Below are 11,032 nucleotides of genomic sequence, written 5' to 3'. Positions count from 1 at the left end.
AATGTGTGCAAAACCCGATGAGTATGACATAATCATGATCCTGCATGTGAATTTTACAAAGCATCTTGTGAAGGTGCTTTAATGAAAGAAAACCTGTCCTTTTGTACAAAATGAGTTAACACAGTTAATGTCACTAATTTATTTGATTACTGATCACGAAATTGTGTGGAATCTTAAATATTTCTTATATTATATCATTGTAATCATGTAATCACTAGCACGCAAGCAACATTGAGAGAGGAGCAGGCTATTTTATTTTATTTTACACACCTGCATTCCAATCTACATCTTGATGTAATCCTTCCTCATGATCATGCAGTGTGTTTTCATCAGTTGAATGGGAGACTAAACACTATAAAAGTGTGACGAGACTCACGCTGTGCGTGCAAGCCATTCATATTTTTGCTGGATTCACTGTTCATTGGGAAGAGGTTGCCTGGTTGTCAGCCAATAAAATACTTTTTACTCTGCATGAGCTGACTACTAAAACTTGACTGGTAAACCTAATAATACCAATCATAACCCAAGAGTCACAGAAACAGCCCAGCAGAACAGAATGTCAATGAATACAAAATACTAACTTTTAGTTTCAATCACGAATATGGCACAACAACACAGAAAAAAAGAAAAGAAAGATAAGCAATGAAGAAGTCACTGGCCCTGACACTTCACATGCTCCGGATGTGGAGTTTCCAGTTACCCACATGTAACGGTTGAATTTCAGGTTATATTAATAGTACACGAAGAAGTCAGGAATGCATGCTCCGGTAAGCCCACCAACAAGCTGTGCAATCCAGTGACACTTAAGCTCATGTACCGTGTTGCTTAAGCCCAGCAGACAAGCAACTGGTCATGCAATGCATCAACCATCATGCCAAAGTAATGACTAAGACAGAATGTACACAGAGAATTTGACTTGATTTTGTCATAATCAATGGAGAACAATACATCTCAACTCTCCAATCCCTCCTGCTTTTCCTCCGTTTTTGTTTTGTCATCTTGCAGCCAATATAGGCTCTTCAATGAAACGGCATCACATTCCCTCTTTAAAAAAAAAAAAAAAAACAATAAATAAATAAATAAATAAAAACATATTTTCTCTTTGGTGTATGGTCATACTTTTTAACTGGCCTAGTGTAGTTATGATAGTGTGTGTTGGATCTCATCATTTAATTTTAAACCTGATAAGTCTGACAGTTTTGGACATGAGCTCACTGCTCAGGCGTCCCCCATAACACACTGTTTTGAACCCCTGATCTGCTGGGAACAATAAGGAACTTTAATGTTCTCTGTCACTCACACACACCCTTCCCTCCACATCCTCTGCATTTACCTTGTTCCAGGGAGAGTCTACAGCAGGGCACACTGTCCAGACAGATACTGGTTATTTATATTCATGTGCAGGGGTGGCTGCAACACTACTGTGGCCCCCAAGCTGGCCTCCTGTACACCTGTTAACATTGCCTCAGGCTAAAACACAATTCCCTGAGTGAAAACAACACTATCAATAACCGTTATGAGTATCGTTATCAACCCATTATACTTGCACAAATGCATGACATGCCAAAAATATGTTCACGTGCTCGTGCATCGGAAAAGAAGTGTTGAGATTGTCCCCTGAACCGGACGCTCCTGTCACAATATTTTGGGGTTATTAATAGTATCTGTGGTCGATTACAGCAAAAGCAGAGAAGTAACCCACATAATCTGCGTCACTGTCAAGTATTAGAGGCATAACGATATTGGTGTGATCACTGAATGTGACTTTAAGAGAGCGCGCGGCCAGCGCTGTAACTCGAGCCGCGTGCAGTGACAGCTGTAGCACCGCGGTGGCTGACTTCTCGAAAATAACGAGTCTATCTCTTTGTTACCAGCTTTTAAGAGAGCAGTTAGCGACCAAAAATGCCAACCACGGCAATGAAAGCCTGGTTCGGCCGGACTTGTATAGTCGTGTTTGCGCTTGTGGCCACTGTATTGCAAGGTACGTGCTTTTTATGTACTGTACCTCAAAATATTGGCGTTTTACAAGTGAGTGTAGAATAGGATAACTCACTTGACTCTTGTCTGTCACACTTTTCATTAGCAATTGTATATTTAGTGTATATAAATGTATACTTCTAAAAAATGTTTCCATTTGATATTTTCCCGTTTTTTATATTGATATTGGTATTAAACAGTTATACATATTCAAATTTTATTTAGGGGCTACCCCAGTATAGGCTGTTAGTGTATGGGTTTCATAGTGCTGAGTCAGTGTACTGTAAATTTAAATAGCTTACATATGTTTCAGTTATGACTTGGAGACTTTTCAATCTTTCCACTATATGTCTTTGTTGTTCTGATGACTACAAATGACTACTACTATTATTATTATTGCTACAAATGAGTGCATAAACCAATATTTCAGCAACTGTCTGAAGTGATTTACCTTCTAAAGAAATCTTAATCAGAGCCAATGGATAAGTGTGTGAGTTCATGTGATTGATGTGACAGAACTTTGGGCCTGTCTTTCATGATCTAATGTTACAAGGATTTAATTTTTTATGTTTCATTATTTATGGTTTGTAAAGACAAATATTCACTAGTGTGAAGTATTGTTTAAGCTCATCTGTATCTTGCATTATTTTACTTTTGCAGTCAGTGGAAATGAAGAGTTGCAGCTGATCACAGATAAGTTTAAGAACTACAATAAAAATATTCGACCAGCAAGAACCCCTGAAGAAAAAGTGAAGGTTCAGGTCAAGTTAACCCTCACCAACCTCATCTCTTTGGTGAGTACTCTTATCTCCCTGCAAACACTGACCAATGTTACGTTTAAGGGTTTAACTAAACTAACCCTAGCCTAATTCCAGTAAATGAGCATGTAAATTGATGCATTAGATCTACCCTCTAAAGGTAGCTTTTATTAAATTTGAAGGAGATTTATATGAATGCACATTTACAGTGATCCCAAAAGTATCTGGACATTTGTGGACACTGAAGTCACACATAAAAATGTCTGAATGTCATTGCATTTGATTCAAAATATAAAACCAATATTTTGGTATTTGCAAAGAAATATTCAGGGTTGGGGAGTAACGGAATACATGTAACGGGAATAAGTTACTATTACTTATATTACAGTTAAATATAAGTAACTGTATTCCATTAGAGTTACAATATAAATCATTGGTATTTAGAATACAGTAACATTCAAAAAGTATTTTGATTACTGAAGAGATTACTTTGCATTTTATTGTCATTTGTTTCATTTAATATTTAGTAAATGAATACGAGCAGACAGAGAAGTAAGTTTGAAGTAAGTTTGGAGCAGAAGAAATAGAAATAAACCTTGTGTAAATTGTCAGCTTTACGCTAAGCTAAAATGCTATTTCTAGCCATTTTACATGCACATTACCAGGCATGATCATATTTTTTTTTATCAAGAAAATTCACGTTGGATCATAATTTCTTTTTTTCTAGTAAGACCTTTGATATTAGGGCAAAAATCATATTCTCGATAATAATCTTTGTATTGTTTTCCTGTAAAAATATCTAAAAATCCTTAAAACAAGATAAATTAAATTTATCTTGTTTTAGAAACTACACTGCATAAGATATTTAGGTTTTTCAGAGAATGTGTTTTTAACATGTATATTTTGTCTTACTGTACTGGCAGAGTTTTTAATAGTAAAAACAAGTGAAAAAATCTACCAGTGCTGAAGAAGTAATCCAAAGTATTTAGAATATGTTACTGACCTTGAGTAATCTTACGAAATACGTTACAAATTACATTTTACAGCATGTATTCTGTAATCTGTAGTGGAATACATTTCAGAAGTAACCCTCCTAACCCTGCAAATAATGATACACATTTTCTCATAATAACTTCACTTTTCTGAGCCATTTTGCAATTTTTTTGGAAAAGTATCTCAAATTTAGATTGCTAAATGCTTTGTAAAATTTGCATAATTTATCTCATTTAAAAATGAGAAACCTTAAAAACTTGTGCTATATAAAAAAATATTTTGCTGTGTGTTTTTGCAATAAATGTGTGTGTGTGTGTGTGTGTGTGTGTGTGTGTTATATTTCTTTGAAATAAATGCCACTTGGATTGATATTTTGTGATATAATGCAAATACATTTTTAAGTGTGGCTTGAGTGTCCAAATACTTTTTGGGGCCACTTTGAATTACTGGTACTAATTTATGAAATGTGTGCACTAAGGTTTACAGTGTAAAGTATTTTGGTAATCAATTTGATAATATATTTAGTTATTTTAGTTCAGCAATGTATTTAATAGGGACTTCGCACAATACAATAGTTAAAAGCTATTTACATTTTTGTAAACTTTCTCCTCCCTGAACAGAATGAAAAAGAGGAGACTCTCACTACAAATGTTTGGATTGAAATTGTGAGTAGCCAAAGGATTCATCCTCCATTTATATGCAGCCTATGCAACCTCCTAAGATATTAAGAAATTACTGCCTCGAGTTCTCTTATAGCGCAACATTTTAAACTAAATACTTAATTTCAAGATGTCCATCACAATATATTTAATACAAGATTTAAAAAAAATGTCTCATATTTCCTCTCTCTCTTATTCTTGCTCACTTATACTGTATATATAATCAGTGCTTACTGTAAGTTAGTCTGTCTGCACTTTACATTGTACATTGTGTTCTCTCCCTCTCCAGTTTTCTCTTTTTCATGTTCCTTATTTTTTTTTAAGCAATGGTCAGATTATCGTCTTGCATGGAATACATCAGAGTATCATGGTATTGATACGCTCCGTGTGCCATACAACACTGTCTGGCTACCAGATATAGTATTGGAAAACAAGTGAGTTAGTAAAGGATTCTTATGCATTATTTCCCATTTGTTGCTTCAGAAGTTGCCAAAACATATCTCTCCTGTGCTATTGACAGCATCGATGGCAAATTTGATGTGGCTTACTACGCTAATGTACTGATTTCCAGTGATGGCTCCATGTACTGGCTTCCCCCTGCCATTTACCGCAGTACCTGTACTATTGAAATCACCTACTTTCCTTTCGACTGGCAGAACTGCACTCTAGTCTTCAGGTTGGCACAGAGTTAGATTTGTTTTAGTGTCAGGGATTTTGGTTATTGTTGTATTCTGGTGTTATTTTTGATTTTGTCAATTGGTCTAAATCATTTAGTGCTAATTACAATTTCTGTTGGCTTGTATATCTATAGGTCTCAGACATACAGTGCTAATGAAATTTATATGGTGTTGGCAGAAGATGCAGAGACAGGAAAGCCCATTGAGTGGGTGGACATTGACCCTGAGGCCTTCACAGGTGCCATGCGCACACACTTTACTATTCATCTTTCACACTTACTGTACCTTAGTAGGTTTAGCAAGTGTAGTGGGGTTTAGAAGTGGGGTTAGCTGATTTAATTACAAAGTCCTAGTCCACATTCCAAAATTTGTTATTCAATCCAAGTCCAAAAATTCTTTGAATCTGGTATTGAAGGGGGAGTTACCACCCAAAGAGAGGAATGAGAACAGGAAGAATACGAAGTCAGTAACATAGTGCAACACATCTTCTAAAAGACTTTAGGTCTGGATATATCAAAGTAAATAATCAGCTATAAATCAAAAACATAGTAACAAATCACTGTACTAGAACTGGGGGAAACTTGAGTTATAGTGTACTTAAAGGAATATTCTGGGTTCAGTATAATTTAAGCTCAATTGACAGCATGTATGGCATAATATTGACTCGTCCTTCCTTTTCTTTAAAAAAATAAATAAAAAAAACAAAAATCGAGGTTACAGTGAGGCACTTCCAGTGCAAGTGAATGGGGCCCAATTTTTGGAGTGTTTAAAAGCAGAAATGTGAATCTGATAATTTTATAAAAGCACATGTCTGAATTCTTCTTTTAAAACTTGCGTATTATTTGAGCTGTTAAGTTGTTTAAATCATTTTTAGGGTCATTTTAGGGTTTACAGCATTACGTCATCTAAAATCATGCTAACATGCATATTGTTTATGTCTTGTGGCTATACTTTTGAAACAGTGAGTATTTTAACATTTATGGATTGGCCCCATTCACTTCCATTGTAAGTGCCTCACTGGAACTGAGTGAGGCACTTACAACTTTTTTTTTTTAAGAAAAAGGAGGGACAAATCGAAATAAATTTTTGTGGTAATCAACATTACGCCACAAATGCTGTCAATTGAGCTTAACTTGTATTGAACCCAAAATATTCCTTTAAACACAATCCTTTAAAAAGCATTTAATATTACACATCATATTTAATACTAAAGGGAAAGTCCATGCAGTCACATGTCTCAATCACATGGCCTCATAGAGAATGGGGAGTGGGCAATCAAGCACCGCCCCGCCCGTAAGCTGACGAACTCGCGTTACTCACCTGATGATCTGGAGTACCAAGAGGTGTATTTCAATCTCATTATCCAGAGGAAACCACTCTTCTATATCATCAACATCATCCTGCCCTGCTCCCTCATCTCCTCTCTGGTCGTTTTGGCCTATTTTCTACCTGCAAAAGGTTTGTGTGTGCATGTGGAGGCAAATGTATGCCTAAAACTATTAAGATCTCTCAATGTTTCCCTTACACTGTTGGTACTCCCTCTGGCTGTCATTTATCTTTGTCCTTTGCTCTGTCTTGCTCTTTCTTTCCGTCTTCTATCTCTCTTAGCTGGTGGACAGAAGTTGACTGTGTCCATTTCTGTACTGTTGGCTCAGACTGTGTTTCTCTTCCTGATTGCACAGAAGATTCCAGAAACATCACTTTCTGTGCCTCTTATTGGCAAGTGAGTGTCAATGTGTGAGACTGTATAGACAATTCAGCTTTTTCATTTGTGCATTGGTGAAAACATCATATTCTCTTCTTTTTAAAAAGAACAGTTCACCAAAAAAAGAAACAAAAAGAAGAGTTGTTCCAGACTTATTTGACTTTCTTTCATCTGTGGAGTACAAAATAACATCCTGGCCACTCTTGTCCATATAATGAAAGTGATTGAGGTCTGGGGCTGACAAGCTACAAAGAGACAAAAAAAGCAGCATAAAAGTATCACAAAAGTGTACCATGACTTGTGCACTATATAAGTGATTTTAAACTGTAGCTTTGTGTGAGAATCAGATACATTTAAGTTGTTATTCCTTGATGTGTGCTTTTTGTGGTGCATTTTTTCCAATAAAATTGGCTCAGCCAATGGTGTGAGTTTGGGGCAGAACTACCTGTTTCCAAACAATGAAAGACGGGGGAGTGTTATGTCTAATATCACTCTTTCTTACTCTTGTTTTAGGTATTTAATCTTCGTCATGTGTATGACCACACTGATCGTCACCAACTGCATCATTGTCCTCAACTTCTCCCTCCGCAGTCCCAGTACACACAACATGTCACAAACCATCAAACATGTGTGTTACTGTATACTTTTCCCTAAATAAATTATTACTCACTAAATGGCTCTTTAATTTATAATGAAACTAACTTCCAATAGCATATCTCCTTCTTTTGCATTTTCCTCTCTCATCCATTAGATTTTCCTTGAGGTGGTGCCTCGTTTCCTTGGCATGGCCTCATTTCTGGATGAGGGAGAGCCAGGAGGTGGGGCGTATGAAATGAGAGAGAGGAGGCGAAGTTCATTTGGGCTGATGCAGAGGGCAGAGGAATATGTTTTGAAACAGCCACGCAGTGAGATGATGTTCGATAAACAGAGAGAGAGACACGGACTCATGCGGTCAATTGGTAACTCACTCACTAGACAACACAAGAACTCACTTTTCTAAAGCATACCTAACATTATTGTGAGTATTATGAACTGTAAGTGCAAAGTCTATGCATATTGTGAAGGTATATAGATCAGAGGTTCCCAACCCTGTTCCTGGAGGCCCCCCAACACTACACATTTTGGATATCTCCCTAATCAAACACACCTGATTCAACTCATCAGCTCATTAGTGGAGACTCCAAGACCTGAATTGGGTGTGTAAGATGGGGGAGATATACAAAATATGCAGTGTTGGGGGGCCTAGAGGAACAGGGGTAGGAACTACTGATACAGAAATACACTGATACAGGTTGTCAAAAAAGTGTCATAATAAAATAACAATGGATACTTTTTATATTCCTAGGCTAGTTTGCATTAAACTGTTCGTGAATGGTAACGTAAACTCTTGGATTCCAGATTAATCACTGGTTTTTCGGTGATTAATTTTGTTTACGTGTTGTTTGTGTATATGTATGTGTATGTCTCCCTCTAGTGGATGAAATTGATGTCAGCAGTACGGCAAACCTCTACAAGAGTCTGGCCAAGACAGCACCAGAGATAAAAGAGTGTGTGGATGCCTGTAACTTCATTGCTGAATCTACTAAGCAGCAGAATGACATTGGATCTGTAAGTGTTTGGAGTCTGGATTGTCCTAGCCAGTGAACACTTACTTAGATATTCTATTTGCAGTATTTTCCACCCACACCTTGTCTCTCTCCTTCATGTTGTTCCTCTTTTTCTTCTTTGTTCCTCAGGAGATGGAAAGTTGGGTGCTGATTGGTAAGATGATTGATAAGGTTTGTTTCTGGGCAGCCATCTTGCTGTTCTCCATTGGCACAGTGGCCATCTTCCTCATGGGTCACTATAACCAGGCACCCGAATACCCATTTCCTTGGGAAAATAAAAAGTATGTTCCTGAGTAGAGAAGAGCTCTGATGACTCTGTCCAACACATACAGTAGAGAATTGGAGCAAGCAAGAAAGACAGTTCTTTTCTGTCTCATAAGATAAATGTCAAGACAGCAATTGCTGGAGAGCTTGGAACTAGCTGGAAACAGCTGAACATGATTCAAACAGCATTTGACTTGATATATCATATTGTCTTATATTTGATATTAGGGGTTATGGGTGTCCATGCATGCATTAACTTAACAATTTTATACTCTGATAATACATGTCATGAATGCACTCATTTTTCTAAAAGATATATACTCTAGGGTAAATTTTGTTTTCTTTAGAAATGTACATTATACTTATTTGATAAATAAGCCTAAAATATCAACTTAAAGATGCACTCACTTTTTCTCATTAAAAAGTTTTACTCCTAAAGAAATTAATTGTAATTTTTAAACATATATATAGAATTATGAGCACTGACATGAAATGAAGAATCCAGTTGTATCAGTAAGCTTATAAAAGCTGTTTTCTTCATGAAGAGGGTCCCCTCAGAGGGGCTGCCAGTTCACATGACCAGTCAAATACTACTTGCTTAATCTTAGTAACCAGCCTGTTATTAGACACTTTTACACTTGGATTAAATTAATCATGGCTGACTGTGAATAGTGAATTTCTACAATGGCATCTGTGACTGAAAACTATTGATTTTAAATGATGCTGCATCCACGCCACTATCAGTGTCACTGCTGTCCTAGATGACACAAGCAAAAAGTTACTGAGAACAGTGGCCCTCCTGTTCACTTTGGCTCCACCCCTAAACCTGGTGGTTATTGATTATATTTTTCATCATCTCTGTTTACGTGTTACTGTTAAAAATTTATATTACATTAGTCACTTATAGATTCTTTTACTTATGAGGTCACTTTTTATGAAGTGGTAGCTTAGTGGTAGGCTTACGTAAATAGAGTAGATGCATGATCATTTGTATTTTGATCTCTTGTTTATTTCTTCTTTCTCTACTTTTTCTTTCCTTTAATTTTTCTTTTTTAATTTTGACTTTGCATTAAGTTTATTTCTTATTAGAAACTCATTAATAAATATTTTGACGTAATTGCAGTGAATAAATGAATTTTCATAGTTCACACTGTCTTAAGATGTATGGCGAACGCACAAGAAATGAGTACTTGTAATGTCTGCTTGTGAGAGCTCCATTTAAACACTTAGTATCACTGTGCTGGTCTAATTGTTCTTGTATACACTAAAGACACTGAGAATAAAACAACTGGTATATCCTAGGTATAAAGATCTATCTGATTCATTTTTTAGCTCTGATACCAGTTTAATGTGTTTCACACTCTAACCCCATGCTTATGGTTCATATCGGCCTTTATTTATTCCACACCAGACTCAGTAAACCATTTTAATGATGGCGTCCTATGACAATGCCTCATTGAAAGTCACTTAGCTCTTTGGCATGTTTGTGTGTGGGCAGGTTTAAGTGGTTTACGAGGACTTTTTTTAGGTTACAAACTGGTAATTGCAAGGGTATTATGCTATAAATGTGGTTTATGAGGACATTTCTAGTGTCCCCATAATTCAAATTGCTTAAAAAAACATACTAAATGTTGTTTTTTTGAAAATGTAAACAAAATGCAGAAAGTTTTTTTTTTTTTGTGTGAGGGCTAGGTTTAGGGGTAGGGTTAAGGGATAGAATCTATAGTTTGTACAGTATAAAAATCATTATGTCTATGGGGAGTCCTCATAATAGCTGCACCAACATGTGTGTGTGTGTGTGTGGGCAGGTTTAAGTGGTTTATGTGGACTTTATTTAGGTTACAAAATGGTAATTACAAGGGTATTATGCTATAAATGTGGTTTATGAGGACATTTCTAGTGTCCCCATGATTCAAATCGCTTAAAAAAAATAAATAAATAAATAAATAAATAAAAAATACTAAACGATGTTTTACTGAAAATGTAAAAATGCAGAAAGTTTTTTGTGAGGGTTAGGGTTAAGGGATAGAATCTATAGTTTGTACAGTATAAAAATGATTATGTCTATGGAGAGTCCTCATAATGATAGCTGCACCAACATGAGTGTGTGTGTGTGTGTGTGTGTGTGTGTGTGTGTGTGTGTGTGTGTGTATGCAGCTGGAGGCACAATACAAAGGTGCACAGATACAAGACAGTCAAGATTTATAATGAAGGGAGGAAAGCGAAAGCAGAAGATATGAGACATATCATATACCTCAAATTCATAGACAACAGAACGCTTCATGGAAGAACAATGAAAGAAATCCTCTGTGGGTGTGATAATATATATTGTTTTCTCCGGGGCTTAATGTAAAAATAGCTGTCAATTTTCTCATTTTGAAAGGACATAGAA

At 36.2% G+C, this 11,032-nt stretch overlaps 1 protein-coding gene across 1 annotated transcript; it reads left to right on the top strand.

Annotated features, from left to right (window-relative positions):
- The first annotated feature begins 1,723 nt into the window (after nt 1-1,723).
- Nucleotides 1,724-10,418, top strand: chrne (cholinergic receptor, nicotinic, epsilon). Its single transcript, XM_051678671.1, has 12 exons — nt 1,724-1,981; nt 2,638-2,771; nt 4,349-4,393; nt 4,712-4,821; nt 4,908-5,063; nt 5,199-5,302; nt 6,322-6,522; nt 6,673-6,787; nt 7,283-7,397; nt 7,521-7,728; nt 8,244-8,377; nt 8,506-10,418. The coding sequence occupies exons 1-12, from the start codon at nt 1,903-1,905 to the stop codon at nt 8,671-8,673; spliced, it is 1,569 nt and encodes a 522-aa protein (XP_051534631.1). The 5' UTR covers nt 1,724-1,902; the 3' UTR covers nt 8,674-10,418.
- Nucleotides 10,419-11,032: the final 614 nt, after the last annotated feature.

The sequence above is a fragment of the Myxocyprinus asiaticus genome, chromosome 3, assembly GCF_019703515.2.
Source record: "Myxocyprinus asiaticus isolate MX2 ecotype Aquarium Trade chromosome 3, UBuf_Myxa_2, whole genome shotgun sequence".
NCBI classification, from domain to species: Eukaryota; Metazoa; Chordata; class Actinopteri; order Cypriniformes; family Catostomidae; genus Myxocyprinus; species Myxocyprinus asiaticus.
Note: the sequence above shows the minus strand (reverse complement) of the source record. Positions and strands in the feature narration are given on the sequence as shown.